This window comes from Syngnathus scovelli, chromosome 20 (assembly GCF_024217435.2).
Source record: "Syngnathus scovelli strain Florida chromosome 20, RoL_Ssco_1.2, whole genome shotgun sequence".
Lineage (NCBI taxonomy): Eukaryota > Metazoa > Chordata > Actinopteri > Syngnathiformes > Syngnathidae > Syngnathus > Syngnathus scovelli.
The window spans coordinates 7,632,463-7,655,677 of record NC_090866.1 but is presented as its reverse complement, the minus strand read 5'-3'; the positions used below and the strand labels follow the sequence as shown (position 1 = coordinate 7,655,677).

At 41.8% G+C, this 23,215-nt stretch overlaps 1 protein-coding gene across 3 annotated transcripts in view; it reads right to left on the bottom strand.

Moving 5' to 3' along the window:
• Nucleotides 1-23,215, bottom strand: part of cdc42bpab (CDC42 binding protein kinase alpha (DMPK-like) b) — a 41,051-nt gene that overhangs the window by 2,140 nt on the left and 15,696 nt on the right. Inside the window, exons 3-42 of one of the 3 annotated variants that reach the window (XM_049757147.2) lie at nucleotides 22,239-22,322; nucleotides 22,070-22,165; nucleotides 21,259-21,407; nucleotides 15,830-15,923; nucleotides 15,535-15,735; nucleotides 15,306-15,447; nucleotides 14,969-15,078; nucleotides 14,339-14,418; nucleotides 13,424-13,602; nucleotides 13,194-13,316; nucleotides 12,978-13,111; nucleotides 12,794-12,915; nucleotides 12,566-12,686; nucleotides 12,378-12,488; nucleotides 12,026-12,273; nucleotides 10,206-10,311; nucleotides 9,080-9,204; nucleotides 7,717-7,822; nucleotides 7,491-7,639; nucleotides 7,320-7,411; nucleotides 6,933-7,009; nucleotides 6,276-6,314; nucleotides 5,674-5,793; nucleotides 5,461-5,544; nucleotides 5,275-5,380; nucleotides 5,022-5,158; nucleotides 4,813-4,952; nucleotides 4,501-4,582; nucleotides 4,099-4,318; nucleotides 3,951-4,013; nucleotides 3,611-3,864; nucleotides 3,411-3,535; nucleotides 3,134-3,348; nucleotides 2,947-3,044; nucleotides 2,564-2,648; nucleotides 2,237-2,360; nucleotides 2,011-2,128; nucleotides 1,772-1,889; nucleotides 1,536-1,693; nucleotides 880-954 (exon numbers count right to left, since the gene is read on the bottom strand). In XM_049757147.2, coding sequence (XP_049613104.1) covers nucleotides 880-954; nucleotides 1,536-1,693; nucleotides 1,772-1,889; nucleotides 2,011-2,128; nucleotides 2,237-2,360; nucleotides 2,564-2,648; nucleotides 2,947-3,044; nucleotides 3,134-3,348; nucleotides 3,411-3,535; nucleotides 3,611-3,864; nucleotides 3,951-4,013; nucleotides 4,099-4,318; nucleotides 4,501-4,582; nucleotides 4,813-4,952; nucleotides 5,022-5,158; nucleotides 5,275-5,380; nucleotides 5,461-5,544; nucleotides 5,674-5,793; nucleotides 6,276-6,314; nucleotides 6,933-7,009; nucleotides 7,320-7,411; nucleotides 7,491-7,639; nucleotides 7,717-7,822; nucleotides 9,080-9,204; nucleotides 10,206-10,311; nucleotides 12,026-12,273; nucleotides 12,378-12,488; nucleotides 12,566-12,686; nucleotides 12,794-12,915; nucleotides 12,978-13,111; nucleotides 13,194-13,316; nucleotides 13,424-13,602; nucleotides 14,339-14,418; nucleotides 14,969-15,078; nucleotides 15,306-15,447; nucleotides 15,535-15,735; nucleotides 15,830-15,923; nucleotides 21,259-21,407; nucleotides 22,070-22,165; nucleotides 22,239-22,322 — 5,010 coding nt within the window. The remainder of the gene's footprint in view (nucleotides 1-879; nucleotides 955-1,535; nucleotides 1,694-1,771; nucleotides 1,890-2,010; nucleotides 2,129-2,236; nucleotides 2,361-2,563; nucleotides 2,649-2,946; nucleotides 3,045-3,133; nucleotides 3,349-3,410; nucleotides 3,536-3,610; nucleotides 3,865-3,950; nucleotides 4,014-4,098; nucleotides 4,319-4,500; nucleotides 4,583-4,812; nucleotides 4,953-5,021; nucleotides 5,159-5,274; nucleotides 5,381-5,460; nucleotides 5,545-5,673; nucleotides 5,794-6,275; nucleotides 6,315-6,932; nucleotides 7,010-7,319; nucleotides 7,412-7,490; nucleotides 7,640-7,716; nucleotides 7,823-9,079; nucleotides 9,205-10,205; nucleotides 10,312-12,025; nucleotides 12,274-12,377; nucleotides 12,489-12,565; nucleotides 12,687-12,793; nucleotides 12,916-12,977; nucleotides 13,112-13,193; nucleotides 13,317-13,423; nucleotides 13,603-14,338; nucleotides 14,419-14,968; nucleotides 15,079-15,305; nucleotides 15,448-15,534; nucleotides 15,736-15,829; nucleotides 15,924-21,258; nucleotides 21,408-22,069; nucleotides 22,166-22,238; nucleotides 22,323-23,215) is intronic. The other 2 variants (XM_049757150.2, XM_049757151.2) reach the window with 2 other exon arrangements.

The following is a 23,215-nucleotide window of genomic DNA, read 5'->3' as shown; positions in this document are numbered from 1 at the left end:
TAGTTTTTCTCCCCCATTTCGATTTTTTACCACAAACCAAGCATCAAGTCAAACAAGGAATTGTTCGTGAGCGTAACCACATAGCCAAGATATTATTCCAAATGTTTCAGAAACGGGAATTCGGGCCTTAACCTCAATATTGCCTGCATGTCGCTCTTCACCTAATATTTTGTTGCGCAACCTTTTGAGGCGATCACCACACTCCAAACAGTTTGTGTAACTTTCAATGAGACTTCTGCACCTCTTAGCAAATCTTTTGGCCCACTTTTCATGCACAAGCTGTTCCAGCTGTTTGAAGGGAGTGAGTGTTTCCGCTTCTTCCACAGATGCTCAAGACAGCAAGATCTCGACCAGGGAGCGTAGAAAGCCTCTTTTCGTCCAAATTTTAGACTTTGGTCTGTTTTGGATCATTATCCTGTTGCATAACATTTATGCTCTGGACAGTATATTTCTCTCTAGAAAACCTTGGAAGTCTTGAGATTTCATTGTCCCTGCACACATTGGAGTCTGGGGAAAGTCCGGAGAGCAGATCCCAAACAAAGTGCACAAGTCAAACATGGTTATGGCGGACAATAAGTGCACTGTAGCCATTGGCTCGTTGAAGTGGAAACAAACATGCTGCGTGATTGGCTGAGTGGGCAGTGATCAAAAGGGGAGGTGGAAGGTCAAGCTGAAATGCTCTGGTGAACGATGTGACGAGGCATCATTCCCTCGGAATGTCCAAATGTGGTGCGTGGGGGACATTTGTGGACTTGACACACACATCCGATCACTGTGAGGATGCATGTACAATAACACACACGCACACACACACACACGTCTTGTTGGGTGCTCTCGCTTGAGTGTCGGGGTGCAGGTCGTCGCCGTTGTTGACATTACCTTCATCTTACTAAGCAAGGTCCTTAAAGCTCTTTTCAGATCGGGGGTCTTCTCCGACGGCGAAACTGCCTGCCACTGCAGAGGAGAGTTCAAACTCAGCGCCGCACCCACAGACAGCAGGCTGGGGTGGGGAGAGGGCCAGCTAGCGGGAGGGGTGAAGGTGTGAGAGAGGCGAGAAATGGGGCAGTATGGGAGCGGGGCGGCTTCCGCCGTTTGGCTGCCATGAGGGTGATGGTGGAGAAGGGCAGGGGGGGGAGGAGGAATGGGGTGGGGCTTGTTTAGATGGGTGGGTTACCCATGACCAAACAACTACAGCGCTTACTGCTCAATGAGGGGTGACATGACAGACTTTCCTTTCACAGAACAGGAAGTGACAATGTAGGCTACAACCCAGCCCAGGGAGGGGGGGGCAGTCAGGATCAGAAAGCTCCGCCAAAGTGGGTGCTGCTGCTGCAGAACTATGACATCACAGGGTGCCGACCAATCAGGAGGTTGGAACATGAGGTAAAGCGCCTGCCAGGATGTTTGTGGCGGATGGAGGGGGGGATGCGCAAGAACTATGATCGCATGCAAAGACACAATCTTGTTGGGTCGACTATCTACTGTATGACAAGTTCTCCCTCGAGTTTGTTCACATGACCGTGGTATGCACTGACCTCTCTGTCAAACTGGGAGAGGGGAGCTTCCACACAGTCAATGCCGCCACCTGAGGACAAGGAGCTCTCGGAGGGCGAGGTCATGGCTTGGCGCTTGGAGCTGTAGCTTCCGCCCGATAGCTCCCGACGCAGGGCGCTGCCATTCTGGGAGGACGAGCCTGCGGGCACATGAAGGGAGAAAGAATTCAAAGGGAGATCCCGGGACCGCTTTGAAGCAGGAATGACTCGTCACTCACGTATGCCAAGTCCACTGCTGGCGCTCATGGAGCGGCCCGGCTCGGCTCTGTTCTTGGTGATGGAAGGGATGCTGACGGAACCGCTGAAGCCTGCACGGCTCTCTTGGATGCGGACGTTCTATTTTAAGCAAACATATTGAAATAAATAATGAGGCACAAACAGCAGCATGGAAAAAACAATATGCGTGTAAATTACGCGTTATGCATTATGTTCTGCGTGATTGCACGAGTTGAAATACCATTGGCAAGTCTTTGAGAATCTGGATTCCATCCCCAGGTCCCATGTGGGCAACATGGTTAAAGTTTGTAGGGTTGGAGATCAGCTTGTTCCTCATTTCTGGATCCCGCAGCATCTCTCTGCATTCACAAAACAATTTTTTGTCAGACTAAATAAAATCAACTAAACTAAATTAAAAGTGAGTGTGAACATGAATGTTGGATTTCTGCCTGGTGAAGTTTAAGTACCTCCTCTGCTGAAGTCGTTCTTCTTCTGGCACCCTGAAGGAGAAGCGTCTCTTATTGGTCATGCTGCGTACCATCTGCTTCCTGCTGTTGTCTGACGTCTCCGGGACGACCAGCTCGTCGCCCTCTGAAAAAAATCACAACATTGTCCCGGCTGTGTTTAGATCGGTGACTACAAAGCACATCACGTACACATGGTTGCTAACAACATGATCAGTGTTGCCACAGACACATCTGCTGCTTTCTGATCTCCGTTCCAACATTGAATCAACAGTAAGAATCGAAAATGTAAGATGAACCCAACATAGAATTTGGGATTGGACTACTCACCTGCTGTTTTGTTTCTAAAGTAGATGAGCCGCACTGTTTCCAGGCCCAACAGGTTTAGGGAGCCATCGACATTCAACGGTCGCACCTGTAGTCAGACAAGGATCATCATCATTTTTCATTTGATCAAGTGCAAGCATGTTTTCATTTTCTCCACAAGAGGGAGACAAAGGACAAACTTTTACTGCCTGCTTCCAATTTGTTTTTGACAAGTAGCAACCAATCTAACTATTTATACTGCAAATGTATTGTCAAATATCTGATACACATTAGGAAAAGTCTGATTAGCTTTCATGCAATTTCCTCTTATGAGACATATAAAATGTGTTATAGGTGCAGAAAAACCCATAAATTCAGCACAAGTAGTTTCAGATCATAACACGGACCTTCTTTAGCGGGATGGTCTGAATCCACTCCATAGTGTTGACATCAAACACATCAACTGCATTCTCACTGTACACTGACAGATAAGGGGCATTGTAGCCTGAAGGGGGGGAAAAAAAAAAAAAGTTATTGGTTACACGTTTCTGTCGAGGTCAAATCAATATACAGTTCAACTTGGAGAATGCTTACAGGCGCCGTTTGGCACAGCAGGCCACATGAGCTCCTGCTGGCGTGACCTGCGACCTTGAGAGTCCACGTACACGCCGATGGCACTGAAGCAGAGTAGCAACTCCTTGCTAGAGATCTCCACGGCACAAAGGGCATCCAGGTTCTGCTGAGGGATAAAAGCCAGGGTGTGGTCCTCGGGATGGAGCAGGCTAACTGGAGACACGTCGCCATGGACACTATGGGAGGAAGGCTTTGAGTCACACTCAACAGATTCTCATGGGGTCAGCTGATCAAGTACCTGTAGCGGGTGAAGCCGGACTGGTAGCCCACATACAGCCGCTCATTAAGCAAACCCATCCATTGGACGAGCCCTGGAGCCTGCAGTTCCCGCAGCCGACGGTGGCGGACTTTGCTCTTGTTCACCTAAAGTGCAAGGAGGGCATGTTGGATTAAAAAAAATAATAATAAAATGGAACAGCAAGTGTGGTTGGTACAAACCTCGTAGCACATGATTTGCCTCTTCATGGCCACACACAGACACGTGAGCGAGCCGTTACGGACGGGCCCGGAGACGATGGTTTGACAGCCTTTAGTCTCGCCGAGCTTGTAGGAGTCAATCTCGCGGCCATCCAGGGCCTGCGTGGGGACTAGTCGGACGTGGCGGTTCCGTCCGGAGATGACGGCCAGCAGCTGCTCTTGGGGGATCAGGTCAATGTGGTGCACCTTCTTATTGTCGCCCACTCGAATGATTTCTGAGGAGGGGATGCGGAGTTGGAAGAGTTATAGAGAATTACATAAACCAACAATCCATTTTGTCAAGTAAATTGACAAGTCTTACCATCTTTGGTGACGTGGATGACAAAGAGGCCTTCTTCGTTGCCGAGGGCGACGCGCTCGTGATCTGAAAGCAAAATGGCATATTGGTGTGAATGCTATCGCTAGTCATATCTAATGACATGACGATATTTTGCACGTTGAATTCCCACCTATGATAGCAGCCGACTGTGTCGTCTTGATGAGCGGCAGCGTGCTGTCGTAAGCCTCCTTGGGGACGTAGACGAAGCGCTCCTTGAGCTTGTTCTTCTTGAGGATGCGGTGGAGCTCATTGAGAAGGCCCACCCATTTGTTTCTCTCCTGGTCACTGTCGGCTAGAATCAAGATGGATGGCTTGTGGCTGCTGGAGGGGGAGAGCTGAGACGCCGTTACCTGTGGAACATATCGGAAAATTGATCATCTTTTGTTTTGGTGGTTGATGCTAAAAAAATCCAAACAGTGAAGACAAATGAGCAAAATTCTTATCATAATGCTGACAGGATGTATTAGGAAGAAAATGTCTTCATTAAATTAATTAAATTAGACACAGATAAATACAGATGAGAGGAACCCACTCTGAAGATGCACGGGATGTCTTTGCGGCTAGCGTGAATAACGTCGGAGGCCAAAACAGAGCTGACGGAGAACTCCTCGTCCCTGAATGAAACAAAAGGAAAGACGAGGTCAAACATGAGGCAGTACAACCATTTAAATCATATCTGTAATCCAAATATCAATTTCAACTACTTCACTTCTGATTCATCTTTCAGGCTTTTAAACAAGACCTATTTTAGAGAGCAAATTATTTGCGTATTATAGGAGACATTAAGGGCTTGAACAAGTATTATGTCAGCTTGCAAGACATGACCAGCTGTATATTTTCTTACCTCATATCTATGACCTGGCTCACAACTACACTCGGCTGTGTTGTCTTTCCTTCTCCAATCTCATAGAGAAAAAGTTTGAAGTCGCACACCACAGCCATGGCCCTCTGCCAGCCCTTCTTCACTCCGGTTGGTTTAGGCACCTACAACCCAAACGTTATCGTAAGGTGGACATGAACTAACTTTTAGTAATTATTTCCAAGCTCACTTACCCTTACGTGCCCTTCGTATGCAGTCCCAATGCCCCTCTGAGGGTCGATCCCGAGCGGTCCTTTGGTCTGATCCTGCGGAACGGGACATACTGCTGGAGCCTTGTCTGCACATGTGACATGGCAGGAGAAGTTGCACACTGGATGAGGAGAGAGCAGTAAACAGGTTAGATGTTTGTGGAAGCAATTTCACGGTTGTACTCACGGACATTTCGATTCATCGCATGAACTATCGTGTAATTTGCAAAGCTTTTACCTTCACAGGTGCAACCTTGGCGTATGAGTCCCACCATGAGAGAAGTGCACTGGTTGCATTTAGTGGGCGTGCTGAATGATTTCACCACAAACTGATGTGCTTTGGGCTATAATGAAAGGATAGAGATGCAATGCAGTTTTCAACTTGAACGTAACCAACAGTAGAAAAAAAAAAAAAAAGGCAAACCTTAGGGGAAGAGCGACCGATACTGCCATATCCTCCTGAGCGCAAACTGGGGTTCTGGACTGCACGAGGAGAATGATCTATCAACTGCAGGATGAAGGACAAGGAAGAAGAGGAATGTGAAGAGTGAATTCTGATTTTGTTTATCCATATGCATCTAGTAATCATACAAGGGGAACAATAAAATTCTGTTTTCTTCATATGAATCTATCTCACCTCTATGGGATCCATATCGCTGGCCATTGAGGGTGAACGTGAGCGGGACTTGCGGTGAGACTTCTGGTCATCTTCCCGGGATGGAGTGTTGGAGCTTGTAAAATTATCCATTGAGTCCACCTGATGAGAAAGATGGGGAAAAAAATGGTGAAGCAGAATGACAGAAATACAAGCATACTGGAAGTTCACCAAAATGTGCCCTCGATAATATAAGGGAAAGGATTACCCGTCAGATCATTGAAAGGATAAAAAAAAAAAATCACTCCTGTCCCTGATGAGAAAGATTCCATTATGATACACACTTTTATTGTCTATCTTCTGATTATAAAGAAAAGAAAAATCGAAAGCCCATGCTGATTGGCACCATATTGTACACCAGCTACCTTGCATGGCAATTCCCAAAGCAAACAAAGACCCATATAAGAAAATAGGACAAATCTAACATGCCTTTTAACACCACACCAGCTACAAAAAAGAAGAAGAAAGAAGCATCATATCCCACCCTTGCCATGCAACCTTAATCGTCAACATCCACAGGACACCAGACAAATGAAATGAACCCATACAAGCGGCTAAACAAGAGTGGTTGGTAAGTGGCTTACACGTCTGCCTTTGCTAGCCGTGCCAACGGATGGTGAGCGCTTCGGCGGCAGAAGAGGTGGCAGAGACAGAAGTGAGTGACTATTAAAAACACATCTAAACATTTTCGATGATGTCTCATGGGGTTGGACTGAGGAACAGTTGGGAAAGACAATGACGGAAGAGCAGGGAAAGTCTAATCAAGGTCTGCTTTTAGCTTCAAAATAGAAATGACTGGAAAATGGGGTGTTTGTATCAACTCTTTGGTGGTAAAGTTCAAACCAATCCCCACAACGGGAAAGCCATCGTGGACAGAGTTCACTAACATACACTGACTAACTAGAACCGGGATTGCAACATGTCAATCACTACAAGGATTTCTACTTGGGAGTTGCATTTCCACTCAACACAAAAACGTCCATCTAACCAAGGAAACTTACGTCTTCCCAAAACTCAATTAAAGAAGATGAAGAAGAAGAATAAGAGTCCTGATGTATAAAAAAAAAAACAAATGACAAATGATGTAACGATACAAATATGGAAAGATTAAAAAAAAAAAGAAACCGTTCAATTAAGCCAATTAGAGTTGAGAACAAAATGGTGACTATTTTTGATGATCTGAGTAATATCAAAATGAATTCTTCACTGTATTTTATACACGTGAGCTGACAAACACTCACATCGAATTGGTCAAGTGTTGAGGTGGGGGCATTGAGAAAAGCTAAGAAAGAATTCTGGGAATCCTGATGCTTGACACCTAAGGGACACAGAACAAAAAACAAAATGAGTTGTTGCTAGTTTTTCACCAGAGCTTTTACATAATCAAATTTCGATGCCATATTTTTTCATTTCTAGCACAGGAAACAGATTAAAAACACTGCATTTTTTAAATGTTTTTGTTTGAATGCTTTAACTGCGCTTTGATTTTTTTTTAACTTAATATGACATCATCAGCATCATATTGACCAATGTCTTTGTCATCATGACATCAAACGAACGTTGCTCATTTCCGTAAGAGATCAAACAATCGTATCCAAGCAGTTATGTTGACAAAGTGTAGCGGGCACCTCTGCGTAACCGCAGCTCCTCGTTCTCTTTCTTCAGCCTGTCGATTTCAGCCACGAGGTCCTGATTTCTACTCTCTATGTCCTGCAGTTTACTGGTGGAAAGACAAGCGTCATTTCACAAGTTGCGTATTTCTAATGAGAATTACTTGACGAGAAAAAATAATAATATACCATTCCGTGGAGATGTTATTAGCCTTGACCTTATTCAGCTCATCCTGAATGCCCTGTTTGGCCCTGATCTCGGCATCTAAGGCGGACTGCAACTCCAGGCGAGCAGACATATCCAACTTGGCAAAGCGACGCATCTTCCAAGGCATGTCCTGCAGCACAAGAGAAGGAGGTAAAAATAAAAAACATTGGACATGATTCTAACATGTCAAGTAAGTACGGGTTTTACCGTAGCTCTCGCTCCCAGACTGGTATTTCTCAGGCCCTCCAGCTCTTCCGTCATCTTCGTGGCCAAAGCCTGCAGGTAACCACGAGCATCTTTCTCATCACTCACCCTGGGGGAAAAAAATATTTCATTATTAAAGTGATGTTTAAAAAAAATGAACACAAAGAAATTGCTGCTATACCGAGACATTCCACCAGGGGGCGACCAAAACAAGCGGATTCGCAATGAAAATTCCAAACTTGCCCTTTAAATATGTGAGAATGCTAAGACTTTAGGCTTGTCCAACCGAGAGAGGCCAAGCAGCTGGCAAGGTGTCAGCTGCAAAGGGAAGTGATCTGAGTAAGAGGGAGGGTCAAACAGCTCATGATCCTCAGAGGTATGCAAAAAATGTAGCATTAACACGGTGAGGTGGAACCCAATACACCCACTGCACTTTTCGACGTGAAGCCAAGTTAGATGAAGCAGATCAAAGTGAAGCAGATACAAATTGGAGCTGCGGTCTTTATGCTAATACAGGACGTGAGGTCCCAGCTTGTTAGCTCCCAACATGGCGGAGGGAAATTTATAGAAGGATTTCTGCGGTAATAAACGTTTGCCCCAGAATGTAGTGCAGCACTATTTGCCCTGTAATAGAACAGTAGGGGTCCAGCAGGTGTCCTAAGACACTCTTAGGGTGGTCCCACTTAAGTCTTTTAAGGTATTTTATAAACACAGGTGTCAACAGGAATTGTTTGCGAGTCATTAATTCGTGTGGTGGTCGTGGTGAACGATTTTCTCAGACCATCAGAATCTAATATCGGCCCATGATGAAAAATGATTTAATTTGAATTTTCATTTATCAGTCAATCAGACAGACAAGTGAGGAGAGGAACATCACTGCTGCCTCTGAATGGGACCTATGGTCACAAGCGAATGTTGAGAAACAGGAGTTCACAAGGAGCACAGACTAGGTAGGTGAATTCATTTTCCCATAAATGACGGACGGGCAGACTCTTTTGTTTGGCTGTCTGGAGAGAACCACATATCCATTGCCAGGTGTTGAGCAATTGGAAAAGTGATTTCCCGCTAAGCTTGGGGTTGAAGACAGCAGTTTAAATGATCACTTCACAAATTGTCTTTTGCTTTTCAACATGAACCAGCTCAATTAAAATTAGGTTCCTATTTAAATGACCTGGGTTATTTTAAACTCTGATTTAAATTGATGTCACGGTGATTTTATAACACATTTGAGAACTATTCAGAGGAGCTAATTAGAATGACAATGCTTGTTTACGCTTTAAGGATGTTGGACATTTTTTTTGGTCTGGTTAACCTGTTAGGTGAGTAAAAGAATCATTTCCTGAGTACAACAATGTGTGTTGCTCACCACTGGATGATTTCTGTGATCTGGGCCTCCCAGTGAGCAACACTCTCCTTTTTGTCAGCCAACTCTCTCATCTCTTCCTCAAGTTGCCGGTTGGAGACGTTCAACTTCTCAAACATGCTCGTTATCTGAGGAAATGAACATGTGATGTCAAAAGCAGTACAACCGATTCTTTTATACATCACATTTTTTTAAAGCTAGGAAATCACAACTGGCACATAGAATAACAAAGGTCATATGTATGAAGCAAACTTCAAATAATGAACATCTGCTAGTGGATCTGACGAATAGGTGCTTGGCCTTGAAATGACTTCAATTGGACATTTAAGTCCAAGTATTGTTGAAGGTCTTTGAAAATATTTCTGACTGCATTCCCAGTGACACACGAGCACTCAACACCATTACATTGTTTAAGACGCATCCTGAATTCTTTCATGTCTGTTGTGCAAGAGGATGTAACCATAGAGACATAACAAACGGCAAACTGTTCTATTGTTTGATCAAATGTCTCACTTACTAAGCACATTTTATTCCTGTCAGGTCTGTGAGATAATGCTCATACTGGTAGTATAACGTAATAAGTTCGACAGGCTTTTTCAAGCTCGGGTGAGGCAGTACCGTAAATTTTGGACTATAAGCTGCGACTTTTTTCAGAAATTTTGAACCTGGAATCATGAGTTTTAGCTGGTGGGGCTTATAGTCCGAAAATTACGGTATCTGAGGACAGCTAAGGTAACATTTTAAGTTTTTTTAGATTCATTTTAAGGTTTGGAAAGGGATCTGAACCACGACAGTGACAATTTCAAACACTTTTCTTCCAGAGGTCAAAATGCCTTAAGGCATTGAAAGTAAGGAGCCTTTTTCAACTTTCAAGACTCTTTTCCTAAATCAACAGAATCCAGATTGTCATTCCACTGCACAGCGGGCTATTGACTAGTGATTTCTTTGGCATCAGGAGCAAGGGGGTGGGGGTGGAAGAATGTGATGAAAACATTTGGGCTGATCCAGAAAGGTAACCTGAGGTCAGAGACTTGATTTATTTGTGTGAGACAGGTTGAGGAAATGGCTTAAGTGCAAGATAAACTTTCATCTTTTTTAGTATTTTTATTATTTCTGAAATATATCTTACCTTATCCAATTCACTGGATAGCTTTTTATTTTCTTCAGTAAGCAGAACTTTTTCCCTTTCATACTTCTGCTTGTAATCCGTCTCCAACTCTTCCCGCTCACATTGACTGTGGAGGAGAAAAAACAGATTGTTAAAGCTGTATAAACCTGAATTTAGAAATTAGTTTCTGGCTAAAACTGTGCCCAGAGACACTTGGACACCTAGCATGAGTCCCCTCTCATTTAAATGAGCAAATGTAACATAGTTTGTGTTATTCAGGCTATTTAAATGTTGAAATGTAACAAAGCTGTAACTAGAAGGAAGTATGCTCAAATGTCATATACTGTGAACAACATGTGCTGTGTTTTATAAACTGTCAACTTTGCCCGAAGTATCTCTAGGAGAACCTGACAACACCAAGCAAGACTCAAGCACTGGACGAGGATTCCGCCGGTACGCGGCGTCCGTTAGCCTGTTAGCTAGCTGGTGGCTTGCGCCTTGCTGCGGTATGAAAAGCTCTGCCGGAGGTCCTCTCTAATGGTTCAAACATTTCTACTTGTTTTATAGTTATCGACTTAAAAAAGATGTCTGGAGAAAAAAATACCCCCAAACAATCTTGTAAAATTAGGCTTGTTTTTTTTTTAAAGCCTTTGGCAAATTTTGGAATGCCAATATTTAGGTCAAAATATGTATATCTGCTGATGTCAGAGGCACACTATCCTCACTTGTTATTTTTACGCAATATTAACAAATCTATGAATACGAAAAATGTCTGCGAAGTGAGAAACGCCGCCTGTGTTTGGTCCTGTCGAAGAAAGCTACGACGTAATAAGGTAAGGGCTTCATTGAACAAGAAGCTGCCACATCAAGAAACTGATCAATCAACTGGATATCAACATGGATGAAGTCTGTTTCAACATCCAATTGAATAGTTGTAAAGGACTTGCAAATTATTGCTTTTTACTTATGTTTTACACAACGTTCCAACTTCATTGGGGTTGTATATGAGATGTCAATTTGTGCCACTGCCAAATTAAGAAAATTATGTCTGAATTGTTCACAGTATTTTAGTTGAAAAAAAAAAAAAGGGCCACTCCAAGCCCAAAAGATTCTGAATCAGACAGCTGTATTTTAAGTTTAACAAAAGATTTTAGTAAGGCTTCATAGTGTTATTTCCCTTTAGACCCAAATTAACAATTTGGTTATTCCCTGGGACCCAAACATAAATTATACACAGTAAACAGGATTTATTACAACAGGAATCAATAATCTCCTGTTGTTCCTGCTTGATCAATATTGGCATATGGGGAGGCAATTACAATAAAAAAAACATGTGGGTCCAAAAAAGTGTTTAAAAAAAATCTCTCCCAAAAACAAGATGTGTATCACCTGAGATCAAAATGAGTGGCTGCTACCAGTGAGCTCACCAACTAGATTACATAGATGCTGTTTTAAAACCAAATTTAGGATTAGCAGCTCCATTATGAAGTGTTTTAAATGGGAGTGAATGACTCCTAATCCTGATGAATGTCTCATTAGAAACCAAAATGAAAACATCTGAATGATCTTGTGTAATAGCTGCCCATTTCAAAATAAATCTCCATATTTTACTCTCGCATGTGTGTAATTTACCAGACACAGGTTTGAACTATAAAGTATATGTAAAGATCACTTGTCTTATTTCTCACTGAATCCCAACATAAACAACTTTTGCAAAACCAATAAACCTTCACAGCAATGTAAATGTGGACATGTTACAATGTTGTCACTTAAATAGAGGGGTAAATAATCCTACGACGGTGCACATAGAATAAACGAAAAATAAGAAAAAGATGAAAGACCTCTCTCTTCGAGTCTTCTCGAGCTTGTCTTTGAGCACCAGCATTTCTTTCTGCATGCTGAGATGCTGGCTTTCGGCGTCACGTAGTTCCTGGCGCAAATCGTTCAACTCGGTGTTGTGTTGGGCTTCTTGACGTGCCAGTTCCTCCTCGTGTATGTGGGTCTGCTTCTCCAGGTCACCCCGCAAACGGCCCATGGCCTGGAATTGGTTGGATGGAGTCGAGACAGCCAAAGAGCCAACTTGTTTTCCCTGGGGGAAAAAAAAAAAGATGGAGTTATAATAATTATGCAATATAAAATGTCAGATGATGCCATTTCAAGGATGAGAAGATGGGTGATGTTTCGCTCCATTACCTTCAGCCTTTCGAGCTCCCCCTCCAGCTGCCGGGTGTACTGCTCATTACGTTCTTTCACCTTCCTCTCCTTAAGTGTCTCTGCCGTCCGCTCCTCCATTTTAGCCTCCATCTGATTAAACGGTTGAATTTGTGTGACTTTGAAAAGTATTTACAAAAATGGACTCACAGGAATTATGATGGAAGTACCTCTTTCATGGCCTTCTCCGCCTTGCGCACCTCAAGGCGCAGAGCCTCAATTTTCTGATTTTGGCTCTCCATGACCTCCACTTTGTCACGCAACTGGCGAGACAGTTGCTGCTTTTCCGATCTGTGGATTTGGTCACAATATTCAGTCAAATTATAAAAACTGAGGGTGAATCAAAAGAAATGGCTGTAACTGTTTTCAGGTCTTGTTTTAACATGAGGCTACTACACCTGAGGTCTGAGAGGTCCTTATTGAGTTCTGAAAACTCATGCACGGCCAGTTTCCTCTGACCCTGAGCTTCTTTCAGATCCTTTGACTGTGACTTCATCTTCTCATTGGATTCCACAAGGTCCTAGCCACAAACAAGAAAGGTAAGAAAACCATACCCTGGATACCATTGAGGTGAAGTTTTACCTTCAGCAAGTCATCTTTCTCCCTTGTGAGACTTTTGATTTGTTTCTCTAACATCTTAATATGTTTGGAGGAGTCCTCTAGTTCTCGACGAGCCATCGACACATCTTCGAGCTGTTTTTCCAATTGGCCTGAGTCTGTCATACACATACAATGAGCTGATACATAAAACGAACTCAACTCAAAATACCGTTCTTGTTGTAAAGCATGAAGTCCTACCAGCAATCTGTTTCTTGAGGATGTCAATCTCGCTCTTTAGACTCCTGATCTCCCCCTCTTTGTTGGCATTCAAAAGGACTTCACCAGTTGGGCGCTGATGTGCTTGTACCGTCTTAGACAAATCTGCAATATCAATATACCCTTCAATATTTAAATTCTTCAGATCAAATGTCTGGAACAAGTGAACACGGCTTGTTGTTTCCATCTTTAAGTATGATCTCCTGCCTCACCTTGAACTTTGCGGTTCAGCTCCAGTTTCTCCTGTTCCAGACGGTGGATCCTCCTCTCGTAGGCCTCTACGGCTAGGCTGTCCTGAACGCTACGGTGGATGTCTGCGTCAACCTGTCCCTGACCCGTCTTGCCTGCCTCACCTGACAACTGCCGAAGGCAACCTCGATCAGAGATTGTGCTTAAGAGGAAGAGAAAAAAAAAAGAGTGGGTTCCAATGAGCAAACTGTTTTTTGTTTTTTTTTAAATACACAAACAAGAGAATCCATGTATATGAAGTGGCTCTAAATTTATTTTCTTCCAGAGTGAAAAGTGGCAGAGATTTATTAACACTTTTTAAACATCTCATAGCCACAAAAAATAAGCATCTACTAAGTTATCAGTAACACGGAAATCACGTTTTCTGTGACTCTCAACAGTCTGACTTTCTCATGAGAGTCAGAAGGTGTGGCTCCCTGAGATGTTAGGACACTTCTGGCTGGCAAGCGACTGCCGCCCTTCGGAAGCTCCTCAAAAATGACATTCTCTGCCTTGAGTTGGAGAAATGATTGACACATTGAATGGTACAATAATATTTGACCACAATGGTTGCCTAATGCAAAATTCGCTGAATTTGATTTCTATATTTGGAAAGATGAATAAACCAGGTTAACTTGATCCTTACGGGCCAAGTCATGTAAGAAGTTGAAAGTGGAACTGTTGGTTGGTAACGGTGACATTAATGCAAATTGTGAGAGTTGAAAAAGAAGAGTGATGGGAGAAGAGGAAGAAGGAAACGAGTGGAAAACACCATTATCAGTGAGCCTTGAAGAGATAAGGGTGGCTTTCCCACGGAGAGTGAGAATGTGAATATCAGTAAATTAGGAAAGACGTTTCAAAACAAAAAATAAATAAAACAATTTCACTTGTTGACTTACCATTTACTGGTGTAGGTGAAGCCCACAAAGGGCAAGTGGTGGCCAGAAAAGGCAGTGTGAGAGGGAGGGGGCATGGTCTCCTGTAAAAAAAAAAAAAAAAATCACAAAAGATTATTTGGATAGTCGACTGGTCATCGATTATATGTAAATAACAGTTTGTCACTTCAGCTAACAACTGCAGTCATGTAAAATATGTGTTCTTTATTTTTTATTTTTATGATGTTTATATATGAATGTGCAAATTAAAATGGCGATACGCTGCCTTTTAATATTTCTACTTGCAACTTTGAAATGGAACACATGATCATCGTGCTGCCATAAAATGCAAGTTCTATTTTGCAAGCTTTCAAAGTCCATTTCCGGCGGTTAGGCATGATACTGTTTTTCCGGTGACATCATGGCTAATTCGTATAACCGCCAGAGTTTGTGCGACAGGGACAGAAAGGCAGCTTTGAGAGAAAACACAGTGTAAAAAAATTAAAATAATCGTGTTGATAATTAAATTACCCGCGACGGACAAGCAGTACAGATATGGATGGAAGGATAATTAAATTGTTGATGATTGTGACAAATGTTGAAAGCACCAGATTACATTTAGGGATCATTTCTTGGCCTTCTGATGACACTTACTGAGTTCTTGAGGGAGTCATCATCCACATCAAAGTTGGAGGTATCTGTGGGACTGCTGACCTCCGGGATGTAAGGTGCCTCACACAAGCGGATATTGTCCCAGTCAATGCCTGTATATTGATTAAGGGGACAGATAACCAATACACTTCAGAAGCTTCGAAAATGCAGCAATTATTTATTTATTTTTAAATAAATTAATTAATTTATTTTTATTTAATTCAGTAATGGTACTAAAGCTGTAATCTGCTTATGTCTAAACCCGGCAAGATATTATTTGGGTAACATTACTGAGAAATGCTAGCTAATGTTCACGCTTAAATTTAGAAATAAATTGTACCAGCGAAAAACGGATGCTGCTTGAAGTCTTTAATTCCATTCTGTCCTATCCGGTACTCTCGACTGCAAATGAGCCGACGTACGAGATCCTTTGCTTCCTCTGAAACTGAATTTGTTATCTGTTGTGGGAACTGGAATCGCTCCTGGGGGGAAAAAAAACCATACGTGATGTTTGTTTCTGACAAATTCACATTAAAATCCCAAAGTGGTATCCAGTCAAATCAGCTGACCTTGTGGTTCATGATCTTGCCATACGTTTCCACGAGGGACTCAGCATAGAAGGGGGTCTCTCCATACAGCATTTCATACATACAGACGCCCAGGGACCACCAATCACATTCAGGTCCATACTTGCCCTTCCCATCCTCCATAGCCTGGAGGATTTCTGGAGATATATAGTCTGGTGTCCCCACAGCCACAGAGGACTGGACCTGGAATGAGCAAAACAGGTCAATGACCACAAGTCTTACACAAAGCAGATTATACATTTAAATTAACAACAGCAGTAGCATCGTGAATGCATACCGTTCCATCGTCCATGAGTTTGAGGCAGGAGCCAAAGTCAGCCAAGCGGATATGGCCATTCCTATCCAATAGGATGTTGTCGGGCTTTATATCCCTGAAGGAAGATTGAGGAAGCAAATTGTCAAGTAACGAAAAAAATCAAAAGGTGGAAATGCAATTTAAAAAAAAAAAAAAATCATTGCGCAATCCTATATAATGTGTTGAAAGCAAACTGTCAAGTAATGGGAAAAAAAAAGTAATAAAAAAAAAAAGAAAAAGAAAAACAACAACATTGTCCAAGCCAATAATAAGCATTTATTTGAATGGAAAATTGCGTTAACATTGTTAAATAAGTTCTACACACACTTTTTTCTTACCCTACTACTAATGACAGATTTATAATAATGTTTGTGGATTATGTCAAAAGGATTAATTGGAATACAGAGTAGAAATTTCCACCTCAATGTTTTGTTTTTTTTCACTTTTTTTGCACCAACTCAAGTTCCACTTCTCGAAATAGATTTGTGTTTTAACTGGGAATTAGCTTTTTTTTTCAGTTACTTAAAATGAAAAAGATGACTAATAAAAAGCCGCAAGACTACAACTACAAGAACAGATTGTTCCTGAGTAAAATGAGTCACAACTTCAGCGCATGAATAATATATTGATCATCAACGCCTGCAAAATTTTGAAAATCAGGTTTGTCTGCATTGACCTCAGTGCATGCCTCAGTCATGTGACCAATAAAGGGTAATCCATCCGGATCTACAGCTTGGCCACTTCTACTAAACCGAGTATATGACTCCCAAGCTAATGTTACTTGACGGTCTCCAGGCACAATTAGCTATTTTCCATGATGGCTTCTTTCAGTCCGGATTAGTGCAATGCTTTAAAAATTGACATTATCCAGCTGGAACTCATGACTATGAATAGTGCAGTGTTAAATATAGGCCTTGTCAATGTCTGACCATTCCATAGATTTCCTCAGAGAGTAGTGGCAGTCTCTCTGAAGACCTTGAAACCACCCAACATGCAAGCTTCCAAAGTGGATATCGTAAATAAAAGTTTCTGACTTGAACCGTATACTAAAAGCTCTGGTGCAGCAGGATGTGAGCAAATTAAAATCAAATAAGATTGACGATCAGCGGTTACATTTTCCACAAAGTTCTGAATGTGTGCTGAAATTGGATGGTGAAGTTTGTATGAGACTGTGCTATTTGCATTTTGAATTCGGGGGGGTTGATTGTTCCATTGGGAGCAAATCTTCCATGCACATTTTTACTCCGCGCCAATTTACAACCCCAGCAATAAAACAAAGTAGTGTTGTGTTTGCGGCACCAAGCTAACACAGCACACCCTAGCTTCCACGCATTGTAATGCTAACAGCAAATGCTAAGCTAATACTAGGCTCGTTAGTCCAGTTAATTGGGCAAGTGTGTCACAGGACTCCTGTGGTCTTAAGAGCAGCATGGAGACTAGAATAGAGGGAGGTAAGCTCTTCTAAGACACACCATCCATCTGGGAGGGCCATCTGGTTGCAGCCTGACAATAAACGTGCACGCGCACGAGCGCACATGCACAGACACAAACTCACAGAGGAAGCTGCACAGACAAGGATGTCTCACATGGATCTAGACAAGCAATTGTTCTGACTGTGTGACCTCTGGTACCGCTCGACACGGCGGGGGAACACTAACACCAGTACTGCATTTGGCAGGGGGCAAATCTGACCATACCGAACATTTATATGACACAAGTATAAATCTAGAAGAACATTCAGAAGAGGCATGTTGCCAAAAAGCCATTTTAAATATTCAGGTTGATATGCACGATTGGTCTTTAGTGCAGGGGTGTCAAACTCATTTTTTTCGCGGGCCGCATTGTAGTCATAGCTTCTTTCGGAGGGCCATTATGAGTGTCTACCCAAATAAATGTACGAGCACCTCATATTATATCCAGTAAAAGCTACAAAACAAACTGACAACTCGTTTTCAAATCAGACGAGTAAAAACTGGTCAAATATTTCGAAAAAATATATTAAAAGTGAAGACAATTTGCAATTCTAGTAATGACACACGAATTTGATGCATAATTTGTCTTCGTGGGCCACATAAAATGATGTGGCGGGCCGTATCTGGCCCCCGGGCCTCGAGTTTGACATCTGTGCTTTAGAGTCATCATTTTAATTGTTTTCTTAATCCCAAGAGAGACTTGAAAAAAAAACACAATACCTATTCATGGAGGAATAAAGCAATACTATCGCAGATCAATGAGCCAGGAAGGGACACGTGGTCCTGATTTGACACACACAAAACTCCACAGTAGTCATATTTGACTCACAATGGATTACTATCACACAGGACATATTATATTTCGTGACTAAAGGGCCTGGATTGATCACCAACATTTGTCATCAGCACAGATCCCCTTCTATCTGTCCTCGTCAGTACCAACCCCCACATCTCCGCTCATTTTGGCAGAATAGGCCTTTTTGCTTTCAACCATACAAAGCCAAACTAGACAGATGCGGTGTTAGGCAGCGCTAAGCTATGGTGAATTCGGCCACTGAAACATTTGTCGGGCCCCTCTGTGAGGTCACTCTGAATACACAAGCGTGCACACACTCCCACTCTTTTTGTGCGTTGTTAAAATCAATATCAATCTAATACATTTTATGCCGACTTCCCGACAACAAAAGATAAAAATACCACTGAGGGGAATTTATTCATATTTTAATAATGGACATGAAGCCATGATAATAAATAAATATAAACTTTTGAAATCAATGAATAATCGTGATTGTGATTTCAATTTCATTCAAAATAATAGGGAATTTTTTTGCCCAAGCTTTAATTCAACATGGCCGCCTGCTAAACAATAAACGGGACCATTAATGATCCCTGGAGACTGTGACATCACCCACTTCATGTGTGATTACCCATGGGAATGCGGCCAGAATATCATTGATCTACTTTGGAACCAAAATCTTTCCGAGTGCAAATAGAAACTTAATAAAAAAATCTGTTTGGTGGCTGAAGACGGGATGTTTTTCTAATTAACGACCACTAAGGGCTTCTAATTTAAAGGGTGACTGCACTATCCTTTTCTTCCGTCATGCGAATAGGAAACAGGCTTAACCTCATATGTAGACGCACCACAACCAAGATGAAAACACACACCCTCGTTTTCACGTTGCCAAACACACACATGTACACACTTTCTCAGATGGGACCAGCCGATAAAACACACCCTGCTCAAGATGTGTCTGGTTGACTCCACCCTCTGGGAAAAAAATCGGATTCTCTCATGAGCGCATGGACATAAAATAGAGAAAGGGGGGGGGGAAGAGGTTGACGATGTATCAACACCACACCCACACACCTCCCAGACCCCATCATTACCGTCCCAAACAGTCCACAAAGGATCTTCAATGGGAACAGTGTCTTCATGATCCTTTTCCTTTCACTCTTCCATGTCTGCTACTGTTAGCAACCCCCACAGCAGCCGCGAGATAACAACGTACAATTAGCGGCTCCCCGCTGACTTTCATTATTCTCACATTTGTATCGACATTTTAATGTCCGCTTCATTCCCAACGTCACACCTTCAGACCTACCCGGGATATGATCACTTTATTATGATCATATTTTATTTACATCTATAGTTGACATCAAACTAATCCTGTGCCATTTGACAGTCTAGTGGAAGTTAATTTACTAGCGTCCCAATTTAGGTTTCGCTCACTAACGAGTGTGTTTAAAAATTTAGCAGACAATTATTGCTTGGGTTCAAGAACCACGTTCAGATTGCTTTTTGTGCTGTCTCTCAAACAACGTAATTGTCATTGGTAACTTTGTGGGCTTTTTTTTTTTTTGCTATAAATTACCCTTTCAGTATGGCTCCCAAGAAAAATTACAAGTACATGTGCATGGCGGGGGAAGAGAGAGAGAGTTGGCGTGATTACACTTCATAAAACTTGCTTTCCTTTGTTTTTGAGGTTTTTGGAATGAATTAAAGGAATTCCCATTCATTTCAATGATGATGATGTATTTGAAATACTAGTCTTTCACAAGTGTGGTAGGTCAAGGCACCACTTTTATCCAAGTAAAGAGGACATGAAAACTGAAACTTTTATAAGGGCCAGTAATAAATGTAGTTAAAGAATATACCCAATCTGCTTCTGGAATAAAAAAAAAAGACTAGCCGGTGGATTCAGCTGTACTGGAATAAGAAACTATGGCAACCCAAAACAACATGACAACACAATCAGGTTCTCATGTAAGCTTCAAATCTGTGAGATGACACGCGTGTCAAATTCCTGATGTGTGGGCACAGATTGGTGGGCTGGAGCATTCCACTTGGTGTTACTGGGGAACAAGCACTGCGCTAATAGCTGAGTGAAACACTTGAAATTGTCTCATGCCAAATGTCCCATGCAGCTGTCACTCACTATAGGGCAGAGGTACCCAATACGAGCCTGGCGAATGTTAGCCACTTATGTTTCTTATCCGACAGGATTTTATGCTAATATTGACAAAGATGCCAGCGAGCATGGTAAGCATACAAAGAATTTTTTTTTTTTTTTTTTTTTTTTTAAAGTCATTGAGGACATTCTGTACTAGAGTGGTCTTAAGTCTCAAGTGCACTTTTAAGTACAAAATACATTTTTGTAGACTATGTGCAATTAAATATGTTGTTAAACATGTATATGAAAGTGCCAACAAATATTTCGACATTGGGTGTTGACATTGTATGATTGGGTTTATAACTTTCTGGTGGGACAGATGCACGAATCAAATAAAAAAAAAAAAAGGATCACTGCATGGACCTTCACAAACGATAGCCAACATGAGGAGCCGTGCCTCTCCCTTCTTCGAAATTCCGATCACGCCAAAGTAACAACTGCCATCGCAGTACAGATCGGAATTGTTAGTACTGGATTTGCTGACAAGTTTTGCTTGAAGTTGTAATTTAACCAAGCTGTGAGGGATTTATTTAAAAAAAAAAAAATGTTTTTGTTGTTAATTTGAAAATATTTTACTTATTGCGATGTTATTTTAGAAATATATCGAGAATGTTTGGTTAATGTAAAAAATTATATTCTTCTATGGCTTTTGAAAATAGACCGCTTCATTTTTGGAACACAGTGGCGGCAGCAGCCGGCAGCAATGCATTCCGGCTGTAACATGTTTTATTCTGTCCAATACACACTTTCAAGCCAAACTCTTTTCCCCTTTGGAAAAGTTCAATTTGTCTCTTGGACTTTGATTCCAAATCAAATAATCACCGAGTTGGGTAGTTAAAGTATTGGTGATGACAAATTTTTAGCATTCCAATTTAGAACTGAAAAAAAAACTAATTGGGTCACCCGTGCAGTAATTCAAGAGGGGAAAAAAAGACCTGAGGATTTTTGGGGGAAATTAAAAGACAATGAAAAGCTTCTAGTATACCTGTGAACGTAGTGAAGCTGATGAATAGATTCGATAGCAAGCACCATTTCAGCCAGGTAGAATCTGGCCATATCCTCGGGGAGTCGGTCCTCGAATTTACTGAGCAACGTGAGCAGGTCACCACCCACATAGTAGTCCATGACCAGATACTAAAACAACATTAGAGCTTTGTCTTAATTATAGTGACAGAGAACTTAGGACAGGAAAAAAAAGACAAAATATTCTAAAAACATTATATGGGACAGTATTTTTTTTTTTTTCAGAGGCCACTCTAGAGAAACAAGCCCTTCTCGCCAATTACTAGAGAAGTAATCAGAGGAAATGAGTGCTGGAAAATATGCATACAATTTTTTTTTCTATAATTAGGAAGGGCAGTGATGTCTAGTCGAGAGTCTCGGGGAGTGTCTCGGCTAAAGTATTTGTTGTGAGAATGTGGGAAATGGAATGACAAGCAGTCCCGGCATTTGAACTTGGGGTCAAGGAGAGAAAGACACGGATGCCAGACGCTCTAAATGGCAAGTGATGGCTATGGCATCAAAATTCAAAGCTATGACGATTACATTCATGCTAATTGGTACTTGTGTCGGCCTGATTTCCTACAATTCTTTGCCATGTTGTGCTTTGCTATCGAAAATAATGGTGCAGGTCACCAGCTGGCAGGTCACCTGACATACTGAAGAGATAAGCATTGTGTTCTAAACATAGATTGCTGAGTGAACCGGTGAAAGTCAGATGGGGCTGCTCAGTGCGATGAGAAAGCAAAAAAAATATTATACGTGGAATTATTTTTCAAGTTCGTATTGCAGCCTACCAAATTGTTATCATCTTGGAAGGCATAGTGGAGAGTGGTAATCCACTGGGAGTCCCCGTTAACCAACACGTCTCGCTCCTCTCGAAAACATGCCGTCTAAAAAAAATACGAAACACAATTTGAAACTGTTAATATCATGACAGACGAAATGAAACGAACGGATTTTTACCTCTGCTCGCTTCAGCATCTCCCATTTGTTAAGAATCTTCATGGCAAATACTTTGTCCGTATTTCTCACTTTCACGACGGCTACCTGTACACAAAAATCGGTGATGGTGAATACAAAGTTTATAAGGACCGTACAATTTTTATATTTAGTATTTAGCACAAAAAGTGAAGTAACTTCAGTAGCGGTATGATTTTGAATTTCAATTTGCATTGGTCTGAGGCAGGATTACGTTGGTGGCGCTAAAACGAAAAGTCAGCAGCCACTTAATCACTAATTTCTCCTTTCACTAACTGAATTAAGTCGTACAAATATGTGGGGAAAAGGCTGGCAAAGCTCAGAAAGTGTGGGAGGGAAACAGCTGGATACTTAAATATGATTCATAACTCGAAGGAAAGTCTCGTCCATGGACATGAAACTGCAAACCAATCAATTGAGAATGGGAACATTTTTACAGATGTGATATTTGGATGCAACTTGCTAACCACTGTTGACATGCACACAATGGAAAAAGATAACTTTGTAAAAAAAAAAAAAAAAAATGCACCAACATCTGCAAAATACCTCAACTAGCTTTTCTGGTGCTTTTTTTGAAACTTTTATTTTATTTAGTCACTTTATATGTGCGGTGAACTTTTAACCATGTATGACAGAAAAGAACTGAAGAGGAAGAATTTGTGACACACACAAGCATGCACACACAGAAACAAACAGAAGCTCATGCAAGAAAGTCTGTAGTCCATTAAAATGAGCTGGGGAATGTTGCTAATGCAATACAATGATAACATTCCTGCAGTGTTTGGATCCCTCCAAGGAGCCAGAGAGGAAGAAGAGAGCAAGGGGGGGAGCGCAGATCTTGGCAACGTCTTGCTGTTTTTGTCTTCTCCTGTCACTTTACTAGCTTCTTGTTCTCCACCCCCAGCATTCTCCTCTTCATCTCTTTTCCGTAATTATTCATTCAAAGTACATATTGTGGCAGT